Source organism: Microchirus variegatus (genome assembly GCF_963457635.1).
Source record: "Microchirus variegatus genome assembly, chromosome: 19".
Taxonomy (NCBI): Eukaryota; Metazoa; Chordata; class Actinopteri; order Pleuronectiformes; family Soleidae; genus Microchirus; species Microchirus variegatus.
In genome coordinates this window covers 16,889,549-16,914,157 of record NC_139820.1, presented here as the reverse complement: position 1 = coordinate 16,914,157, position 24,609 = coordinate 16,889,549, and the positions used below count along the sequence as shown (strand labels likewise).

The 24,609-nt window shown below is 39.7% G+C and overlaps 1 protein-coding gene across 1 annotated transcript in view; it reads right to left on the bottom strand.

Annotated features, from left to right (window-relative positions):
- il1rapl2 (interleukin 1 receptor accessory protein-like 2) overlaps window positions 1-24,609 on the bottom strand; it is a gene marked incomplete at both ends in the record, with an annotated part of 340,998 nt that overhangs the window by 38,688 nt on the left and 277,701 nt on the right. Inside the window, one exon of the mRNA XM_083905913.1 lies at window positions 23,791-23,865. Coding sequence (XP_083762039.1) covers window positions 23,791-23,865 — 75 coding nt within the window. The remainder of the gene's footprint in view (window positions 1-23,790; window positions 23,866-24,609) is intronic.

Below are 24,609 nucleotides of genomic sequence, written 5' to 3'. Positions count from 1 at the left end.
ACTGTACCAAACCGAACCATAACGTGATTGAAACATTGAAGATAACTGAAGCCTGAGCTGAACGACAACATAAAATTCTAATTCACAAATTCTATTCCACATCTTTGATTCTTGTCCAGTCTTCCCTAAAAATAGAATAATATTTTTACTCTTAATATATTTTTTTGGAGTAAACGTGTTACAGTATATGTGTGTATGCAGAGAGGAAATGACAAGCAGCAAGAGCAGATAAGAGTCAGGTGAAGGATTGTAGGGAAAAAGTAGGACAGACCTTAATGAGGGAAATGAATCACAGAAAATCTGGTGTTAAACACACACACGTGCGCGCACACACACACACACACTGAATCCTGCATCAGATCACTTGACAAGTACGTAGACCAGAAGAGGACCTTATTTAATAAACTTGGTATTACAGACTTACATGTGATATATTTTTACATTTCATGTCATCTGTGATTCAGCCCCTTCATTAAACCATGACCTACTTATTACCAGATGAACGTTAAACAAGGGTGATTGAATTGAATCCTCATTTTCCCCTGGAAATCATGTGGTCGCAGGGGTGCAATGTTCCAGTAGAGATGAAAAAGTTTTAATTAGCGTACTAGATCATCTATAAAATCATTGTTACATACCAATTTAATTCAAAGTAGTTAAAGACTGACAAGGGATATTAATTTCACAATTTATACAATATGAAGTAATTGATTTGTCCTGGGGAAGGATAACGGTTATAGTGTTGAGAACGTGTGAGCCGTAGTCGGCTTGTAAAAATATAGAGACGAAGAATTTCTAGATAAATAAAAAATACTGAGACACTTATGGTGCTTTTCCATTATACAGTTCTGCACTACTCGGCTCTACACGGTTTGGTATCAGGCACGTCGTTTTCCAGAGTATAGTACATCCTCAACGTGGACATTGTCGTCATATCACGGCTGCATGAAACTGCCATGATGTCATTTTATACGCAACACAAACACAAACAAGTGACAAGGAAAGCAGTTCTTTTTGATGTACTGAATCATTAGAATCAGTTAAAAAGATCAGAAATACAGCTGAACAGGTTGTGATTCGGCTCAGAATCACCAGCTTTGCTGTCACTAAATACACCAGACTCCTCTGTTAAATATTGAGATTTTAGCCATTTCCTGTGCTAAATGTTGGAGATTAATGCATTTCCAGTATTTTTTTTAAGTCTTAAGTGATCTACAGTTGTTCAGTTTGATTCCTGTGTCGGAAGTTGTGCAAATGACTCTTCTAGTGAAGACATTCTCATGTCTCATGTATTTTGAAAAATACAGTAGGATACACAAAATTGCACAAAACCGAAAAGATTTACAGAAAAAACTATTTTATCTGTTATTATCTGTCAGTTGATTGTCATTGAAAAAAATTAAATCCCTTGGAGTACCAGAGTAAAATGGCACCGTAGGGTAAGGGTCAAGCTAGACTGGCTCCACCCACAACAGTCAACAGGAAAAAAACATTACTCCCTTGCGACTGGTGTTTCTGCAATGCCCACAGTCTCATACAAAGCTTGACGTCTTGTTGAGACAAACAGCCACACAACAAGCAGGAAAAAAGAGCTGCTGGATGTCCTACATTGTTGTCGGTTGTGTTGTTTTCTGTTGTGTCGCATTTGATGTCATCTCACACAGCCCACACCCTGCCTTTCAAGTAAAGGTAATGCTTTCAGTCGAAACGCAAGCCTGACCCAGGGCTTTACCATTCCAAACTCCACCATACCGTACCAATTTAAACCATGCCATGATGGAAACATAGCATAAGTTCATCTAATAGAGCTGAAACAGACGTTGACTAGACAATCAAAGCTGCGGGAAAGACACTGAAGGTTTGTCATTTAGTGGGTCCATCGTTTTGGTTGGCCATGGCAGTTCACCCTGAGAGCTGCTAATATGCCTGAGGATGTTGACATAATGCTGGAGTTTCTGCACATCATAAGACATGATGTGTACATGGATTTCAGATAATCTCTTCTCGGCAGACTTGTATGTGTTTGCATCTCTGTCAGCACCAATGATGGCTTAAACAGCAGATAACATGCCACCTTTCTTTTGCAATTCTGTTCAGCCTGTATACCCTGTGCTAAAAAAAAATCTATCTTCTTGGAAGGAGGCTTGCTTATCTGCTCCAGCCCCATTTTTGTCTGCAAACGTTTAAGCGCTGACTCAACTCAACTGTGAATATGAAGCACACAACCAGTGTATGCATCTGATGGGCACAGACCTTAACAGACAATCAGCACCACAGGGGGACACTGATGTAAGGGTTTATATGCTTTCATCATGTTACAGGTTACACGTTGTGTGCTTCTCTTTTTGCCGCAGCTACTTCCTCCTGACAGCCAGCTGCAGCCGGTCCGGGCTTGCATAAGCACACTGTTTAATTGTGACAACAGCAGTGTGCTCCAGTGACATGGACTTAACCAAGTGGTCCTTTCCACTTACTTTAAAACACTGCAAGAGCTGCACGTGGCTGAAAAAAGACAAGTGGTCCAAATAAGTCAAGACAGCTTCTCCAGAGTCAGAGTGTAACCACTTACCAGGCTTTAATTTAAAGTCCCAATTATGCGATTTTTGCTTAAAACTCTTGTCACATAATGGTGGTTTTCAGTCTTACAGGTCTAGAATCCTAGGTCTGTTATGAGATACATGTGGCAGGTGGAGAATACAGTAAGGTGACACAAATAACTTTTAACTGCCACACAGTTCCTTGCTTGTTTGTTAAACAGCCATATGAATTTTCAGGCCCACGATTGGTGATAGATTTACAGTATGAGGGAATAGGATGACATCAGAATGAATCACCATACATCCCCAAAAGAAACACATTAACATCAATCATCTATTAGTGGTCTAGAGCTTTTATGATGGTGCGCTTAACTCTCCACCAGGAAATCCTACACATCGTCAGCAGCATGGGAATACAAAGAGAGACATCAATAAAGAAATAAAGTAGCCTGTAGAATGAATAAAACTAAATAAATATATAACATACTAACATATTGTAGGAAAAGTGATATGTATTTTATGTCTAACCAGGTTATAAAAAGTACTCAGGGATATATGCAGAAACTAAGGTTTTACTTGGACCACGAACACCAACAATATGTCACTTTGTTTCATCATAAACACATAAACCAAGTGGATTTTCTGACTTAAAGGTGAGGCTGATAACATCTACTGACTGGAACAGGCTCAGTAGAGACTAGACAAAACTGAAAGACTGCGTCCATCTGCTTGTCTCTTCCTGTTTCTGTCTCTCATAAGCACTAGAACCAGGTATGGGATGTACAGGGGTTGTCTTGGTAACAGCTGAGTTTTTGGTCTTTGACTCCAAGGGAGAGCATCTGCACAGGGAGAAACAGATGGTGCCTTACACATGTGTATAGTGCACACACGCACACACATGCGTGCACACACGCACACACATGCATGCACACACACAGAGTATAAGTAGGCAGCCCAGCTGTAACCTGGGAGGCTGTTCATTTTAATTTCCTCTATTTGCTCACATCCTGCCTTTTTCAAACTATGAATCCTTGTTATTATTAGAGAAGCTGAAAATGGGATGATGACGCTTCTCCATAATCCCGTCCTTGCTGCCAACTGCTGGGCCTATAGAGCTGTGATTTCATTTTCACTTGTGAGAAAATAACGAGTTTCTGTTAGAGGGAGACATTTGAACTATAAATATATACTGTGTATATCACTTTAGATCTTTATAGGTAAAGTGTGTAAAAACTAGTTACACTGCTGAATATCCCTAACCTCACCTTTCTCTTCAAAGTTTGTTAGAGAATCTATGAAGCTCTTTGGCCCTTACTTCTAGTCTTGAAGGTAAAGTGAACTACGTCATGCTAGATTAGGTAAACTTAACCCTTTAGCATTTAGGGTGACACTAAACCCTAATGACTTGTTATTGTTGAAACTATGTTATTGGGACCAGTATGTGCCCTTTTAATTTTCTCAGATTTCACATGTAATTTGTTGCTTTATGCCAAGAATATGAGCTCAGAAATAAATATACATATATAAACCTTTATTTCCTCCTTTCTACCCAAGTATTTACTGCACCACCCCCTCAGGTTTATCTTATGACCCTGTAAAGTGGCCCAGTACTTAAAGTGGGAACTACTTGGCCGACCTACTTCATGAAAACTTGCTCGATATTGGTTAGATCAAGAACAACAGTGAAAATATTCTCAATATTAAAAATGTAATAATGTCACAGAGAAAAAGCTGGGGTGACGACGATGCTGCTCATTTTCAAATGTGATCCTTTATGTTTAATCAAGATTACTGAATTTTATTGAAGGATTGACTGAAATATCCACCCAACCAACCACCCACAAACACACACACAAACACGCACGCACGCATGCACACACACACACACCCACGCACACACACACACATGCACACACACCACATCTCATCTGTCCACAACAAAAAAAACAGTCTGCTTTTGCCTTGAACCATAATAGTAACTGCATTATTTGATTACTTTTGGGAAATCATGAGAAAAAGATGAAAAAGTAAACACAATTAAAGTTTAACAGAAACTCCTGGTTTGAATTGGTATCATAATTAATCTTTTTTTTTTTTTTTTTTTCATATTTAACATGTTTGCAGTAATATGAAATTCTGTGAGCCCTGTGCAGATCTTCAATATAATTTGACATTGCAATCCTGCATGGGAGACTGAATATTATCAGATAAATATGAGCTGGAGAATAACTTGAAATGTTGACGCTCATTTCCTGTCAGACAGGAAATGAAGCTGCCACAAAGTTTGAAAGAGACACATTTTATTATTATGAATAAATTAAATATGTTTTCTTCTTTTACTGACTGTCTTATTTTTGTCTATACTATATCTGACTTCTTATCACACACGCACACGCACATGCATACACGCACACACACTTTTTTTTACTTTTCCCAGGAAAAGTAATAAAAGGAAATCCAGCTTCCCGCTCCGTCCATACATGACCATTTAATGACAGTTCTAATTAACCAAGTCCTTTATGCTTCTCTACCTGACATTTGATTGGCTGGGGGGCTGGCCTCGTTAAGAAATGTTTTAAATTAACAGATGAAATCAGATTGGAGATTACAGCAGATATGCTTGACGAGGTTAATTAAATGACCAGTCACGAGGGGCTTGTTTTCAGTTCCAGACAAAGACAGATTTAGAGCTGATTGTTCCTGTCTGATTCCACAGTCGGGAAAACACAGTACACTTACATGAGATAATAGTTGTAATTATTGTGTTAATACATACATGTAAACAACTGAAATTGTACTAAATGTTAGACTACTGCACCCACATAATGCAGTTGGGAGTCACATTTCTACTGCACATACACAGTTAGACCCAAGGTGCTTGCATCATCCATACTGCAAGAGTCAACACTGCATTCAAAACACCGTGTTACAGCTAATCCTAGTCAGAAAACCAAGGAAAACTGTGTTTTGGCTTTCATTCGTCACTAACTTTGTCTGGAGTTGGGAGGGTATGTATACAGAGGGTAACTGTATACATATACAGTATTTTAATATAGAGTCTGTCCTCCTCCTTTTGCAGCTATAACAGCGTCCACACTTCTTGGAAGTCTTTCCTCAAGATTTTGTGAAGTGTTTCTATGGGAATTTGTGCCCATTCATTCTGTAGAGCATTGATGAGGTCAGGCACTGATGTTGGACGACAAGGCCTGGTTTACAATCTATTCCAGTTCATCCCAGTTGAGGGGTCAGGGCTCTGTGTGGTTCAGTCAAGTTCTTCCACACCAAACTATTTAAAGGTCACATAGAGTGGTCCTGTTGCACATATATGTTAGTTATGGAGGTCTACTTACATATATTAACTTGTTTTTATGGTAAAAAACCTTCTAGTTGCTGTGAACTAGCCGATAGAAATCCTCTTTTCTGACAGTATTTTTCTGCTGCGAGATTTCAGAGTGAACTTTCACCCCCAGAAGACAGAGTCTTGTGATTGGCCAGTACTATCCAGCACATCCGTTCTCAGAAGCGCAGCGCCCCCCTCTGGAAAGGCGGATGCACTGCTCCTCATTATCAAAACATTGTTTTAACAGTGTTTAAAAATAGCTTCGTCACGTCTCCCCGCCGCAGTCCCTTTTATGACTTTAAACCGGAGTCAGATCCAGAGTCTGAAGACACTGTTGCTCGTGAAACACCTCCACAACGGACGTTATTCTTCTTCTGCGGTTCAATGTACGTAACCGGATGTGCCCGGACTACCGCCCGGAGCAGGACGATCGGTTGTTCAGGAGAACCGCTGTTTACGTAACTATTACGGGATTTTCAGTGATCTCGTTGAGCCCCGAGATTACAATAAAACACAGCCTTCTCAGCAATGGCTGAACTGTTTGTTTCGAACCGTCAGGGCTTCATAAACAAGGTAATGACGCAGATACACACCAAAAAAACAGCGATAATAGGAACATCCGGTCTAGTTCCGCTTTAAACCATGTCTTTATAGTCCTTGCTTTGTGCACTGGGGCACAGTCAGCTACTAATGGATATAAGGTCTATAAAATAGCATTAACAAACTTATTTTAGCTGGTTGGGCTGTAAACTAAATCAAGAAACAATAACCAGGGGTACTAGTTGAAAAAAAGTTGAATTAAAGAAATTCAAGCGAGCCCTCAGGAGGTTAGGAGTGTTAATAGCTTTGGTCTCAGTGGTGGTGATGGTACATTGGAGGGTTTCATGACAGAACTGGGTGGCAGGTGATGGCTGAGTGACAGCAGTTACTCAAGGGTCCCAAACACCGGAGGTTGTTCTACTTCTCCAGCTGAGGGTGAAGTGTATTACACACCTTAACACAGCAAATATGTTTAAGTCTGTGTTCACATACAATGTAACTGGGTTTAAAATGGCCTACACATAAGTTTATGACGGAAGCCTGCAGATTTTATCTGACCATTGCCTGCTCAGATGGATCATCAGCTGACCATAAAGTGGATGTTTAGATTAAGCATTTGTCCTTTGATGTGTTCTCTAAGGGAGACTGAGGGTTGAATAAAGGTCATAAGGGCATAGGGTGATGTATAGGAGGAGGAGCAGGTATCCTTTAGTGCAGAGGTCACTAACAGGCGGACCGCGGTCCGAGTCCGGGCCCAGATGCCGTCCTGTACGGACCTGGACCTACAGTGAATAAATGATTTAAGTATTTTAAATGTTGACGAGGTGCTTCTATTTTGACCGTCGCAGCTTCTCTAGACTTTACGGTACTGGTTGAGCGAATCCAGAAATCCACTGACCAATTGCATTCGACTTGAGCCATCCCACGTGATGCCACTAAAAGCCAATCAAATCTGTGCATCCAGCTAAATAGCGAGTGACAGACAGGGAGATGAGTGAGCGATACAGCAAGAGGAGATGGAGAAAAAAAGAGAGTTTACAGCAAGACTGAAGTGACTAAAACTAATTTTAGTCCAAAAGACTAATACTAAGACTAAATCTAAGATGGTTGTCAAAAACAACACTGGTCCCATTGCGGACATTTCCTGAAAATTGCATCCAAATCTGACTTTTCCAGTTATGTTGGTCAATAACAGACAGACAGACAAACAAACTCCGGCAAAAACGTATACTTCCTGGCTGAGGTCAATTATAGCCATTGTGTCTATTTCTCATACTAACAGTGCATTTGCAGAGGTGTTTGTTGAGATTCAAAATGACAGGCAGACCCAATGCACTTGCCGCCAAGTGACTCTGATTCTACATTTTCACTGCAGTTTACTGTGAAATCAGTGGGTAATAGCTAAGTAACAGCTCAAGGGAGATTAAAAAGAGTTTGAAGTCATTAGATACTTACTATATAGTGCATTATATTTAATGGGACAAGACGCAGTCTAAGGACGCTGGCTGGTTAACATAATGTTATGGACAGGAATACAGGACATCATCCCTAAGGGTCAAAATAATGTTATGTAGAGAACTGGTAAAGCTTAGCTGCCTAAATTTGCAGTTCCTGAACCTCAAACCAGCACTATACTATTATTTATTTCATTTTTATTTGATAGGGACAATGCATATTAATGACCATCTTCAACAATTGAGGATGTAAATATGCCAGATTATAGCAACAATGCTAATTTACGTCTGTAGTCCCTAATCAGGTGACAAATTTAACAGAAGATAAAACAAAAACAAAAGGCAGAAACAACACTATGTGGACAGAAGCAATTTGAAGGAGACATGATTGTGAGTGTCTTATGTCGAGCGATAAAGCATTACAATATATGTCGTTCCAATGACTGAAAATGTGGATCATCCTTAAGTAGTGCACCAGCGTGGCACCTCACAGTCTCCGCGAGCTACGGCCCTGGTGGCCATTTCATTGACAAACCAGGATTTGATAAAATTGGTCAGGGGAGGAGGGGCCAGAAACATTTTTGCAGCATAGAGGGACAAAAAAGGTCTTACTTTTTAACGTTTTACTTAGCTTACAGTTTTTTTGAGTCGTTTGATATGGTTTTTAAGAAGATAAAAGATAATGTTGAGTCCAGAGTTAGACCAAGGTATTTAAACTCTTTGACCAAGTCAAGTTCAGCTCCTTCAAGAAATTGTTTGATCTTTCGAGTTCAGTTGGCCTTTTGGTGAACATCATACAGACAGTCTTCTTTGCATTAAGTTGCAAATGAGATTCCTTGACCCAGTTCTGTACATTGGTCATAGTTGCTGTCAACAGTTGGGAGGCTTCCTGTGGATTTTTGGCATGTGTGAAAATAACAGCAATCGTCTGCATACATTTGGATATTTACACTTAAGCACACGTCTGGAAGATCATTTATAAATCAGTATAAAATACCCTGGTCCACATCAACAAATGAGACCCATAGGTCGAGAAAACACTTTTTTTTTCTAAGAAACTCCACAAGCCTAATTGCCCTTCAAAGTTGTACAAAGACTTGCTGTGTATCACTGTCCTGAGGTCATAAACCCACTTTTTAAGTCAACCAAGATGAGCAGTGTTACCTATTGTCGCAGAGTGAGTGATTTCTTTTTCTTCACCTCAATTACATATCCCAAAGTGACAGAAACAAACCATTCCACTTTAGGCTCCTCGTTGGTTTCTCTCCTCTCCTCTCCTGCTCTCACAGCAGTTAAAGGTGTGAACATGTTAAGTGGGGTTAAAATAAGTTCCTCCCTTGGAGACCAAACAGACATGAAAACAAATGCACAGTCGTACTTTTCAAGACAAGGGACAGACAAATGGAAACACAAGACAGTGGGAATTATAGTTTTACAGAATTCAATACATAGATCTTATTTTATCCTCATACAATGTTTTTTCCCCTTGTAATTAATAAGCATTGTTAAGCATAACAAAATATATCTATAGTTCCACCAGGTGTGGTATCTGCTGAGAACAATCAATTAACTGGTATTTCATTAGTGGTAACACAAAACACAATACAATGAAACTATGGCCAAAATATTGGGTATTTCCCTGGTAATAAGCAGGTAGCTACAGTCCCCTAATTACTAGCTATTTACCCAGTAAATATACAGTAACAAAAATGTGTTACTAAGTACAGTATTAGCCTGTAATAAGAAGGTAAGAACAATGAAACAATGGCCAAAATACTGGGAAATTAGAGCCTGTCGAAGAGCCTCTACGTCGTCTCCGACTGCACAAAATATTTTTTAAGTGTCCGTCACTCCGTCAAGGGACAACGGAGACGGCAAGAGCCGCGATTGGTCCTTCAATAACATTTTTATAACCATTTAACTTAAAATGTACAAACTACACCTTTGCATATCATTTGTAGTGAGGAGAACCATAGTTATGCCTTTCCTAGCACCTTACCCTACCCTTAACCTTCACTGCTAAATGCCTCACCCTTACCTTAACCCTTACCTTAACCCTTACCTTAACCCTTACCTTAACTCAATTCTAATCCTAACCCTAAAACCATGTCTCTCTTTTAAGGGCTGACGGAACATGAGGACCAGCCAATGTCTTCACTCCCTGTGGTTTATAAGGTTTTTGGTCCTCAGAGATACCCATACAAGAACCCAGACACAGACACACTCGCACACACTCATACACATTCAGCCACCTTTATTACACAGAGGGCAAAGCATTATGTCACATGTATAAAGTCTTTCTTTGCCATTAGTTTTTCATATACATATTAATGTTAATAATAATGTTAAAAGGAACATAGGTGAAAGAAAAATACAGTTTAGACCTAAAATGTTATACATGACATTCATGTACAGCAGAATATATGAGTGCTAGTAGATGGAAATACTCTGTCTCTCTCTGTCTCTTGCTCGCTCTCTCTCTCTGTCTCTCACACACACACACACTGCTCTCACTGTTCTCAGTTAGTTAGATTTTCAAAGGGGATTTCTATTTAATAAAAATCAATTTCTAGCTCCACAGGATTCTGATCCCACAGAGAGCGAGAGTTTGAAGAAGAGAGGAAAGACAACAGGGGAAATAATTAGACAGGGATGGAGACACTGAGATCACAGTCGACCAAACAGCAAGGACTTTTATATTAATTTATTTATTTTTCTTTTAGGGACAGTCACTTCTTCAGCAAATGGAATAAAGATGTTTGATAAACATGCTCAAATGATTTCAAATATTGTCTCTGTCTCCTATCATTATTACGGAATTATTCAAATCTGGTTTTAAGTCACAACTAACATTGCACAACAATATTGTATTTTTGGTTTAGTATGCGCAAGAGACATAATCTTTATCTTTTTTATCATTTGATGAACAGGACATTTCCTCAAACTATTTAGATTCCTGGAGTCAAAGTAAGATGTACAACAAAAGTCTGACTTATATTGTGAAAATCACTCATAAAATATGGCAGCACTAGAGATTACAACGGGGCTGTCATTAAATGTTTGATGTTGACTTATGTGAAGTGAAGTGATGAGCACCGATATGTAATCTTTGCTGACAGCCTTTATAAAGCAAGGGCCAACATTTTATTAAAATGAATCGATAATAATCATCCCTAAGAATAATATAAATATTTAATATAAAGGTGAATGCATTTTTGTTCTTTTTGTTCTCAGAGCCACCACGGTGGCTGGGGAGAGGTCCCACAAGCGGATCCTCCTGCACATTCTTAGTTTTTTTTGTATTTGTGTGTTATTTTTCCTTTTCCCTAATGCAGTGCATATTGTCATGAAACATCAAACGGATGAATACTTGTACCCAGCATTTTTTAAACCACACTCAAGCGTATGGTTATTGTCCCTGGCACTTTTAAAAAAACAAACTGACACCCTTGGTCATCACACCGGTACAATGTCATATCTCACTGACGCAGCCATCGCAGCGCAAGTAAAGGTACTGTTTTCAGTCGAAAACATCAGCCTGACTGAGGGCTTTACCATTCTAAACAGTACCTTACTGTACCAAACCAAACTGTACCATGATGGAAACAAAGCAAATACTGTCCCCTACAATTTATGGTGTGTAACTTGACCTGAGGGCAGTAACACCCATGGTCTGCTGATATGTTTTTGCCCTATACAGACACTAAAACTGTCGACCTTGCCGCCTCGGGGCCTGTTTTCACAAACCTTTTCTCTTCCTGCTTGTTGTTCTTGCCCGTGAAAACACATCGACACAGATGTTTCTGTGACCGTCCTCACTTTTTGTCAGATACCTTTCTAACTCTTTCTCTTCATCCCCGCCCTCCTCCATCACTCACACCTTCTCCACCAAGGTTGCAAACAAAAGCATATTCATGAGGCTGCCAGATGACAAACAAGAGGCAGAGCAAGAGAATGAACAAAAATCCATTCTTCACCATACTTTCATCTCATATAGATCCCCTCCTTTTACCTGCAATTATTCTCTTGATTCCTTTGATGCACTCCTTTCTCTAAACTTCCACTGTCCCTCTATCTCTTTTCCTCTGGCTTTCTTTCCTGTCTGTCAACAGCCTATTTATTTCAAGGCACGGAGAGATTTGTCTGTGTTCATGTGTCTCTGTGTTTTCACATTATGACACTGATAAAAAGGCTAAACACCTTGCACTCAATTATGTAGTCTGGTGTGTGTGTGTGTGTGTGTGTGTGTGTGTGTGTGTGTGTGTGTGTGTGTGTGTGTGTGTGTGTGTGTGTGTGTGTGTGTGTGTGTGTGTGTGTGTGTGTGTGTGTGTGGGTGTGTGTGTGTGTGGGTGTTGTGAGTGACAGAGATGAAGAGGATGTGTACATGTACTGACAGTGATAAAGAGGCAACTCAGATACTCTCACAACAAAAACAATACTGTGTGTGTGTGTGTGTGTGTGTGTGTGTGTGTGTGTGTGTGTTCCAGGTATTCCTCATGTTGTGGGGACTTGACATTTTAAGGTGAAGGCATGTCTTATGGTTAGGGTAAAGTAAATGTAATGTCCTCTGAAGTGAAGGAAACCAGTCTATGTGTGTGTGTGTGTGTCAAGACCCAGTATATTTCTCCCTTTCCCTCCTTCCATTTTGTCTTTCCAACTTCATTCCTTTGGTCCATTTTTTTTTTCCTTTTCCTCCTCTCTCGGGCTACCTTTAAATTTCATCTTGGCTTAGTTTATTCCTTCTCACCTCTCACCCCCCCCTTGACATTCTGTCCTCCTTCTTGCCCCATTTCTACTAATTCCCTTCTTCACTTTCCTAGGTGGCTGGTTTGTCCCCTTACATGGTCTTCCAGCCATTTCTTCCCTGCCATATTCCCCCCTTTATAATCCTTTCTGCTAATCATTTCCCTCACCCTTTCTTCTCTTTACTTTGTAACCACGTGGATCTATTGTCTTGATTGGTCCCAAATATTGGTTGGATTTTCCATTTCAGTAATTGTGTCTACCTCGAAAGTTCTGCAGATTTTGGATGGAGATGTTTATTATGCACACAGAATGCACTGTAATGTTTCTTTTTTTATCCAAGATATTGTAATTATACTTATAAAATATTGTTTTCTTTAAGTCTTCATTGATCTGATTTAATCTATGCCCTAATTTAAACTATAATATTTAAACTATTTATTTAAAAAAGAGAAATATAAATGTGCAAAAAGTTGGGTTGATGCAGTTGTTAGTACTACTACCTTTATGATATAATTGTAATGAATAATAATAATAATTTTTATTTTTACTATTGTATGCTTTCTGTTGTAGATAGTGTGATAATGATTGCATACTTAGTCTTTGGGCACCTGCTGTAAATCTCACAGATTTCTTAAATATTTATTCTGTATATTACTACTTTTTTGATTTAATAAATATTGCTTACTCAAAAAGAGTTGCACACAAATTACTAGACACTACTGTAACTGTTTGTGAAAATGGCAAATATAATCTTGAATCAATAGAATAAAGTCTTCTATGGTCTTATCCTTCCTTTATTCACCATTTTACAAAGTTTCTTTCTTTGATAATTTAAATTTTCCTCTATATTTGTAGCTCCTGACAATCTTTTCTAAACTTTTTTATTTTGCCCTTTCCCCCTTTAATCCTTCCCTCATCCGCTCTGTCCTCTACAATCTTTTAATATTTCTTAGCTCTTTCCCTTCCTCCCTTGTACTTCTATTTCCTAGCCTGTTTTTTTTCTTGGTCTCACTATCTTTCCCACTTAACACACTTAACATATACATTTCTTCTCCTTTTGCCCCCCCCCTTTTCACAATGGTCCTCTTAAAAGTTTCTTTATCCCCCTTAATCCATTCATTTCTAAACAACAATTATTAAGGTTTAATACCAAGGATGTGGTTTTTCCTTCTCAGCTAAAGGAAAAAAATAAGTGAATCGATTTTTGTTGCAGATAATTTGACACTCTGACGCTATCATGCTCCATTGTTCTGTTCTGAGTGACGTGGGTAAAGATGACGAACAACTGCAAACTCAAGAATGAGAAAATCAGAAATATAAAGACTTTGCTTGCATTCATTTTCACGCTGTACCCTTCCCACCTCACGTTATCTCTGTGTGACAGTTTGAAAGGGAATAAATGACGTGACACACCACCATCTTAGAGCACATGAATGAAAAGACTCAGTGAGCTGAAAGGGAAAGACAAAGGGGACAGTTAGAAATATCGGAAGCAGCGGAGGGAAGGAAGACAGGTGGAGGGGAAGCGAGATAGAGGCAGACATCTCGCAGGGACAGAAGAAGACTGACATAGATTGATAAATGCAATGGGACGAAGAAGACGACGGAGACAGACAGAGAAAGGGAGGAGAGGGAAGAAAAAAGACAAAAAGCCTGCCTCCTTCTCATCTCACAGAAAACCCCACACTGACACGTAATACTCCTGTGTTTGTATGTGTGTTTGTGTCCTCACATGTGGCCAAAAACAGTTACTACAGCCTTACAAAAGGCTCAGTTAACTCTTAAACTTTTCTTGTGATCGCCAACGGGATTTGGCATGCAAACTCATTGCCATAACTCCGAGACTGTTTGTGACATCTATAAAAATTCAAAAACCCAGGATGTACCCTGCCTTTCATCCTATGTCAGCTGAGATTGACACATCGCCCCCGCAAACCCTCATGTGGGGGATAAAGCAGTAGAAGACGGATGGATGGAAACCGGAAAGCAGAGACATACAGCTTTCCACCCATATACTTGTCATTACGGTAGCCCCTTTGGGACTTCCGCATAACGACCGTCCAATGACAGACAAGATTCACCAGGGCGTCACAAGTTTGTGACGTCAGCTTCTCACATTCCTAAACGGTTGAATAACTGTCAGATATCCAAAGTAAAAGTCATCTTGGAAAAAGGGACAGAAGCACTCACTCATTTTTTGACTTTTTTTTTAATCCATGTGGCCTAATTATCATGATGAATGATGTATTATCAATCCCCTGCACCAGAGCTTGCAGGATACCACAGCATACAGTGACCTGCACGTGTTCATGTGCATGTTCTAGATATTGGTTATATATTGACTTCCATTTTTAAGTTACATTCCCCAGTCAGAATTGTGTGGGTTACATAACTCAATCTATCTGATTCACACAAGAAAAAAAATGTATGTGATGAATATTTTAAACCAACAAACAAACTACAATTTTAAGTCACTTTAAATCTCTTCAGAAAACAGAATAATTACCACAATCCTTAATTTAACATGATTTTTTACATTTTATATCTGTATAATCATAACATGATTTTTAATTGAGAGCTCTTTTAGCCCATGCAGTATCAGTACTATGAAGGTATATTTGGTGCAAAAGTCACAAGCACACGTAACTGCAGATTTCACATGCGCAAACTAAAGTCACAAATGTGTAACCGTAAAGTTGAAGTTGAAAGTTGCCGGCAGCCCACAGACTGAACTGATATAGATACGGTTCATATGTATAAAACACATAAACAGCGGGAGAAATGGTGGGCGTGAGTCTATATATTTAATAAAATGGAAATGTACTTTTAATCTCATAAATATGCAACTTTATTTTCCCGTATATTTGACACTTTTAATGTCGTGAATCTGCGACTCCGAGCTGTCACTCAAAACTCAGCAGAGAGCTTCCTAGGGCCCGCCCACTCTAAGGGCCAATTCCAATTCTTAATCTTCAATCCTAATCTTAACCCTCAATCTTAACCCTCAAGCTCAACCCTTATCTTAACTTGAGGGTTATTTTGTCACTTAGAAATGGGACACCCCTTAAATGCAGATACGTCTTCAGACTGTGGGGGGCAGAATAACGTGAACGCTGCGTCCAGTCTGTCAAATCCAAAAAAGAAGAAGAAGAACACATTCACGTCACGATTACTTATTTATTATTTTATTTCAGTCAAGTTATTAGGTTGTCAGTTTTATTTATAAGATGATACTCATACAAATACCACAACCACGGACATATTCAGCTGACAGTTACCACACACCACGCCTTATTGAAGGGTAAACGATATCGAACGATCGTGTGTGCGCACCGGCCGGCTATTGACAAAAGATCGTAAAATAAAAATAAATGTTACGCAACAATGACGTCGGTAATCCATAATATGGGTCTAAACTAAGATAATACAATGGTTTTCATATTTTTTATATCACTATTAACAAAGAAAATACTTAATTTGTATCGCAATATATGGGGGGAAATATGGGGAATATAGAGATGAAGACGGGAACATTTTGTAATAAAATAAAGGGGAATAGAAAACAAAATGGAAATGAAGGCGAAAGAGCCAAACGTTTAAGGGTGAAAACAAAGAATGGTGATGAAGAGGAGGAGGAAGAAAAGTGAGAGGAGGAAAGAGGTACAAGAGGGCAGATGAGAGAGGGAAAGATGAAAATGAACAACACAACTGTGTTTGCTGATATGAATCTCCCTCAGGGTAAAACAAGATGATAATTAAACATGTACTGCAGGGTGACACTGACTGTGTGTGTGTTGTATTAGTGAAGGAGAGTTTGCGCATGTATGGTGGGGGTGTATAACAGTGGTTGGGTTTGAGGTGCACATTAAAATGTGTCCCTGCTGTAATCAGTGCACAGAGGCCTGAGGGCCCGATTTATAACTACATCAAGTTTAAACCAAAACAGAGAAAGCGAGAAAGAAAGACATGAGGTGGACTGAAATAAACAAGTGAAACAAACAAGTGAGTCAAAGTCACTTTCGCCTCGCTGCAAAAAACTAAACAAAAAATGAAATCTCTTGAGAGGATGCAGCCCCTTAACGCACACACACACGCACGCATGCATGCATGCACGCACACACACACACAGACACACATTATGTATTCACAAGAACAGCTGATCAGAGATGGACGACATTCTGATTCTGAGACGGATTCCGTTACAGTGGCTGAGTTTTATATTTTACATTTATTATGTATTGTCTGTTATCATTGAAACTAAAATAAGATAATAAGGTAACAAGTAATAAACAAGCATTTCCACATCTGTGAATGTAGAATAACTGGCGAACTATCCAGCATGTACCCCGTCTATTGCCCTATGTCAGCTGAGATAGGCACAGCACCCCCGGCGTGGAGGATAAGGGATGGATGAATGTAGAATATTGTCTATTAATAAGAAATAGTATAGACTATACAGTATAAACATTAAAGGCGCCATCTGTAACAATGTGGCCAAAAACGGTTACTACAGTCATTCAAATCACTGCTGCGAGTCGTATCCGCCTCCCCCTCCACTCCAGACTCGAGCTTGCCAGAGTGTTGGCGTATCCTACGTCAGCAACGAGTGAGGAGTGACTAGGGCAAGCGTTTTATCATAAATGAGTGGTTTTCAGTAAAGATAAAGATGTATTATAATTTATGGTAACGTTAGCTGTTGACTAGGGATGGACATATCAGATGGAATAACGTTATGCATGATACAGAACTGTCCTTAATATTTGTCTCCCCTTCTATAACGTTATATAGTTTATGACGATATACATGCAAAGACATAAAGAGGACTTGAATTTGGCTAAGTCTCCCTCAGTTCCCTCAGATTTCTAAACTGTTCCCTCGGTTTTGGAAATCCGTTGTGGCAGTGAAGGCAGCGGCTGCTGGAGGAGAGGCTCAGCCGGTGATAAGAATCAGGTAATCAGTCGGCTACATAAGCACGTTCGTAACCTGGTTCTGATCGCTTGCAGTATAGGCTGGGTTCAAACACAGTTCGTTTGGGAAGGACGGGACACGGTGGCTGCTGCGGTGGTGGTCCGTGCCAGCCAAACAGTCCCAAAAATCCGAGAGCACGGACCTCCAAAACCGAGGTAACAGTTCAAAATATAAGAAATGTCCATCCCCGTCGAGCTATGATGCTAACTTAGTTAGCCAAGCTGAACTTACCTGTCTAGAAGAAGATTAGCCAATTCTGCATCCGTTTTGAAATTCCTATCAGCTCTAAACTCTCTCCACCGTTCAATAGCATGTCCTCTATAGACCCTTGCTTTGCCGCAAACTTTATCTTGGGGTTTTTGACATTCATACCGAGGTCTTTTAGGTTTCGTTTTCTCTGCCATTGTAGCTCAGACAGAACCTGGCAACCAGTGGTTGCTCGGCAGCTGAGACTCTACTGACTGCGATGATTGGTAGACGGTAGGTGGCGCCTCATGCCAAAACACAATTTCAAAACATAAACATAACTTTTCGGTCGGCAATATATTATTTTAATGCAAAATATTTTGGCTGTACTGTTTTTGTTGGTGAGTTCAGTATGTTCCTGAGCATCTGTGACATATTAGAAGGATTTTATGGCCAGTTGCTGTAGATTTATTACATAATGCACCTTTAAGTAACCAGAATATTTGCAGTGTAAACCAGGATTGCACTTGAGACGAATGAGCAGTGGCCATTCAACAGTGTATCAGGGAAACTCAGTGTAGTTTACATTAACATATTGTTCTTTTATAGCATATAACCGTCTTTACTGTGGCATAATAAAAAACAAGTGTTTTTTTTAATTCAAATTTATTCACCAGATCTTTATCGTTGTCAAAACAGCTCATGGGTTTTGTTCTACTACTGAACGGTACATTTTACATTTCTGATGCTGATGTCAGTCACCAGTCCAAACATCTTTTTTCTCTCTATCTGAAAATCAGCGAGTCACGATGAATCAGAGGGAAAGACTGAATTTGAAAATGTCACGGTTTTGACAGTCGACGAGACAGAGCTACAGCGAGTGATTAGCACAATAGGACTGCATACAGATCTGCACATGACTCACTGTTTATCGCCGACTGTGGGAGATAAAAGTACAGAAACACAGCAGGACTGGAGTGGGGTAGAGTGCACACAGGCTGCAGGAGAGTTCACAGAAGCAACTTCTTTCAGCTATCTAACCCGAAACGCCAATCCCCACCCAGCCCCAATGGCTGCTGTGCTGCAGATAAACCTGACCACTTCCCCACTGACAGAGGCAATGTCCCCCAGGGATTTGGTAAAGCATCACTTTATCAATCCTGCAGGAAAAACAGAGCGGCCATAGGACTGTGCATCGTGTACCACCCACATGCCCCTGAAACAATTATCACTAAAGAAATCATGGTAAAATATGTCAAAGTTAAAGAAAACAATGTCAATTTTGGAGTAAAGAATTTTGTAACGTTAAGCAAAAGAGAGCAAATTAAGTGAAGCCTGGAAAATGCAAATTCTAACATCTCAAGAGTGGCTTGCCCAAGATCCCAAGGACAGATGCAGAGTGTGCTGCAAATCAATAAAAGTTGACTTCATGGGTGAAGCGCTAACAAACACTGACTCCCAACTTTGAGGGGAATTTGTCCTGGAAAGTCAACCAAGGTGAATATCTATCTATAAAGCAAGTTGTGTTTGTGTATCTGTCTGTTTGTCTGTGATAGGCATATCTCGCTGACCGTTAAAGTTCGCACCAGACAGGAAAAGAGACACAGAATCAAAGTTAAACATTTCCGCCCCCCTTTCAAAATAAATAAAACACAATACGCAGGTCATATAGCCTGTCACAACTTCACATCAACATTACGTCGTGACCGGTGCCGCCAGGTAAACAGTCAATTAATCAGAGCGTCTCGGAGAGTCATAATGTACGACGAGAGAATGATTGTTGAAGTGGAGAAACATAAAATCATTTATGACACCAGATCAACAGTTCTTCCACGTCGGAGAATGAAAAGAAGCTGTGTTGTTGTTGTTTCCTTTATGCACACAGTCTATCGCAGGATCTCCCGTTCAAGATTATCGTGCGATCTTCCGTGAATACCGCTGGCTCCCAAGGCACCGCGCACCGCTGCCGTAACACGCCCGGTGGGGATTGACGCTGGGCAGAGGACGAAGCAGAACCGCGCCGCTGACGTTCCGCATCTGTAACGCGTCCAGTGGAAATCCGGGGTTAGACTTTGGATATGGGTTTCGAGCATGGCCTGATGGTGTGCATCCTTGATTTTCACATTTTTTGGAGGAATTTTATTTTTCGCTCATGTATCATGCTGCACCTTTGCTGATTTATCACGCTACACCAGGCAGGCAGCAGCTCATCAGCATCAGCTGCACTGTCTGGAGCAGGGAGGTGAGGAGGCTGTCCTCACGGTGGGTGAGACATTTTCACACGGTTCACCGCAGAACATGGTGTTATACTGAAACGACCAAGTCGGTGTCCATTCACTTTCATATTCATATTTACTTTGCAGTAGCATGCTACTACTTTGCGGTTAACTTGGCGAACTTGTTTCCAAAGGTAAGCTAGCGAGGCTACTGCGGCGTGGCTGACAGTCACAACAGCTAGCTAGGCTAATGCTAATCGAAAATGAAAACATTTGCGTTGTGCCTAAGGAGGTTGCACAGTGTTTGTATTATGTTAGTCTTTACGTTCTTTATCATGCATTACCATAACTGAAAAATCTTCTTCAGCTGCTGGTCTACTACACTGTGGAATTACATTTGTAATAGGCACCTCAAAGTGATTTTCAATTCAGTGCCAATGTAGGGAGCAGTTTGCTCATTATGGGCCTGATTTACCAAGAATTTGAAGCCACTGAACAGAAAGTACAGCTGACGTTCCGCGATGAGCAGATAACTGAGATCAAGGGATATGACATCCTTGAAGGGGCCGTACCTGTTCCCCGGGTCCATAGGTGACGGACAGCTCCATCATTACCTGACATATCAAACAAAGGAAACTATGGACTATGGATGTTTCCGTAAAAAAGGTCCCGCTCTCTCCTCCTGACTCACATGCAGATCACTGAGAGCTGCCAGGGAGCGCTCTGCTGTTTCTCTCAAGATTACACATAGGTTTAATAAGTTAATAAAAACACATTAAATTAGAAAACACACTTAATAAAATAAATCTAATAATACTAAATAAATAAATAAATAAAGCGGATCATCACAACGGCAGCCGCGGCTGCTTTTTAGTCCCAGTCCGTCCCTGGTTTCATCTGTGTTCATTCAGTCAGGCCTAGTTTCCATTACGCGTGACAACAGCCTTTGATCTGACATCAGATACGACGGGACAATCGATATAGATATAAATCTATGTGCTGATTCAGATAGTTACAAATAGTTAAATAGTGATTGTTGTGATTATTTATTGCATTTAAATGTGCCTGGAACTGTGGAAACCTGCCTGTGAGGTTTTGGTGCACCACTGCGCCGTCTGCGCTTCGCAGTGCACCGAGAGTTGACCAGGTTTGGAGCTGGACCCTTTAAGGAAAAACGGGGAACATAGGACCCTTTTTCTATTTCTTTAAAAAAAAAAAAAAAAAAAAGGGGGGAACACAGTTACGACCCCTCCTTGAACCACAAACTGCTGCTGAAGTTAAGCCCATACCAGTACAAACATGCATTTCTCCTCTGGATATCTTTATTTAATTTATTCAGATATACCAAATAAGAAATGAATGTGCGTCATCTTTGAACGCGTAGTTCAACATGCTCTGGAAAAACAACGTAATTTCCTGATTTACAAAGAGTATTTCGTTTATGGATTTCTCAGAGGATTATGCTTCAGCGTCACCACAGCCATTTGTGCGCACGGCTGTGCTAATTATAGACACACAAATAAGCACTGCAATCAGATTCAGGTTTGCTAAATCACTTTGCGTGTGTTAAAACAACATATTTACATTTCCTCCTCCCAGCACAAGCAAAATTGCGTGTAAACGCCCCACATTACATATGCATTAAGGCAAGACCACTAAATGGGTTGCGAGTGCTATTTTGCCCATCTGAGATACGAATATTTGCACCCTGTTAGTAGATCAGCATCACTGCAAATTTTCGTGTACATTCCAGTTTGCGCACGTTTTTGCATGCGCAAATCTTAAGTAAATCAGGCCCTATTTGTCAAGGTGAGATGTAAAGACATACAGTAAAGGTAAGAGTGAACTGTATGTCTGAGTAGTTTTATTGATGATCGGTGATTAGTGATCACTAATCACTAATAATCACTAAGTGATTATTTTCTATTTTCAGTTGCCAAACCCTATGATCATCACCGCCCAAACTAATGAAACAAAATGTTTTTGTTTTTTTCTCCCCTTGATGACTATACTCAGCAATGAGTGTGAAAGTAGACATTTGGTGGAAGATAAGTGTGAAACGCACCAAGTCCCTGGCTGAGAGATGAAGCGTCGATGTTAGGAAAAACATTTTTAAGAATTCTGGAACAAGCCACCAAAACTAAAATAAACAACTTTTTGGCAAAAACCTGTCATTATGATATTGAAACCAATTGCACAATGTAATGGTGATAGGAAAAAAAATTACACCATCTGCATTTCTATTGGTCCAAAAATAAGCCAAGCTTTCATCTCTTATCCACCAGGCCGGGGTTTCTGACAGAAAAATGAATCTGATTTAGAACATAAAGTGTACATTATTCTTCCAAATCAATAATATTGTCATTCAGTGTAATCAATGGTTTGCTTGACTCACTTTTTATCAATTTCTTTTCCAGGGCTGTCAAAATGAACGCATTAATGCAGGATGATTAATTTGTGGAAATAACATTAACGCACTTTTCTCACTTTCATCGCTCTACGGGGAGACGTGCAGTTAATGAACCCTAACCCGCATCCCCGTCCCCCTTAAACATCAATGGTTGATTTGCAATGACATCTCAATAGGAAACCTCCCTAAAGGGGCCCCACGTCACCTCACGTTAACCTGTGTGAAGTTATCGTTCTGCAAGGTGTAAATGAAGCTGAAGGAAAATGAAGAGGAGTTATCAATCAGGTAGTTAGAAGAGGAAGAAAAAAAAGAGGATGAAGAAAAAAGAAAGACACAGTTGTAAGTGGTGCTACTGGCGCAGATAATGATATAATCATAACATTATTAACAGTCTTTGTCTAACTAACGGGGACTTGAACAGCAGCTAACATTAGCGTCAGAATGCTAGCTGACGCTAACACTAAGTAGTAGAAGCAGTGCTTCAAAGGTGCTGATGAGGAATTTCCTGCTGTAGGTTTAGTACCCCCAAGAAAACTATTTAACTTCTATACTTTATATTTTGTTTAAAATGTGAGTTATTTACAGTGCAATGTATAATTTTTTTTTTAAAGTTATTTACAGTATTTTATTTTTTCTATATATTTATATTGTCTTATAATGTGGGTTCTTTACAATGTAATGTTTATTTTTTACTAAGTTCGTATATGTTATATATTCACATACTTTATCTATCTCTCCGTTTCTACAACAATATAAAGACAAAATTTGAATTTTTCTGGCATATTTACAAATGGTAATTAATCGTGATTACTCGTGATTAATCCACAGCTACCCTGTGATTAATCTGATTAAAAAATGTAATCTTTTTACAGCCCTACTTTTTTCTGGATATTGGATATATTGCATATTGAATCCATAGCTACGGGAATTCATGTCAGATCGAGGAGGCACATAAGAGAAAAGCAGAGAGAAGAAGGCAGTAATGCAACATCACAGATGCCATAACTGCAGCAGTATTAATGCTGAGGGGACAGAGAGAAAAGGAAAAAGCCCCTCCTGCGAGATATTGTTGAGCAGAATTTAATATCAGCCAAATCTGTGAAGCATTTGAAAACAAAGATTTTGTTTACTCTGACAAGTTTCTGATGCCTTTTCAGATGAGGTGTAGTGAGCTGAAGCAAATTAAAAAAAAATATCTCGTTTAATCCTTCGATCAATTACCATCAATTCTGGTTTGGTCAAGTGAGTATAGTACTTGTCCATGGCAAGGTTCCACTGAGGCACAGAAATGTCATAACAGCATAAAACTAATCATGGCAAAATATACAGGCATTTAAAAAAAATGAGGACCACATTGATCCAACATAAATAAAAAGATAAGAGCACTTCTTACCAGGTGTGATTTCTATCACCGTGTCTTGCCTCTCTGGGGGAAAAAGGACCTTGGGAGGCTGAGTGGTTTGGAGTGCTGTAAGAGAAACAGAGCGAGAAAGATACAGGGAGGAGGGTTAATGGTCAGAAGTAAGAGTTTCAAATTCAGCAGCTTTGGTGAATATACCACACGTTATTTGGGCTCACTGTTCCACAACCAACAGCAACATTCATCAACTATTCATATGAAAGACGAACTCGAATAGAAAAAAGAAAGCATGTCTTAATTTTCAAAAGAGAATAGTTACTTTATCAGAAGCCGAGAGAAGAGGAATATCACATTAGGTCTTTTATTCATTCACTGCTGCAAGCGACATCTTTGAATTTCAAAATGTCTTGCTCTTCTTTATCAAAACTGGGCCAATTAACGTGCGTAGCAGTGTCTCTTGAATAAAGGCAAACGTAAAAAAAGGGTATTAGCGTTATGGCGCATTCACACCAAATGCCAAGTCTGCCTGAGTCTTTGTGTGATGAGATAACAGTGAGATGAAAGTAAGTAAATGCTAGATGAGATGAATTTTGTGCCACTGCATTGAGCAACACAGATCTCATGAAAATCATTCACTTTACTCACTCATGCTTTAACTCGCGTGCAGGATTTGTTCAATGTGATCCTGCAAGAGCCACAGAAACACTCCATTAAAAAGTAATACAGCAGAGATTGAATGTGCAAGTCTAGTCGAGTTGTTTTAGGTTGAAAGAAAACTCCTTTTTCTAGACTATACAGCTACACTGTTTAGTAGAGAAAAGCCCGAGTACAAAACTAACCTTTGCCCCATCA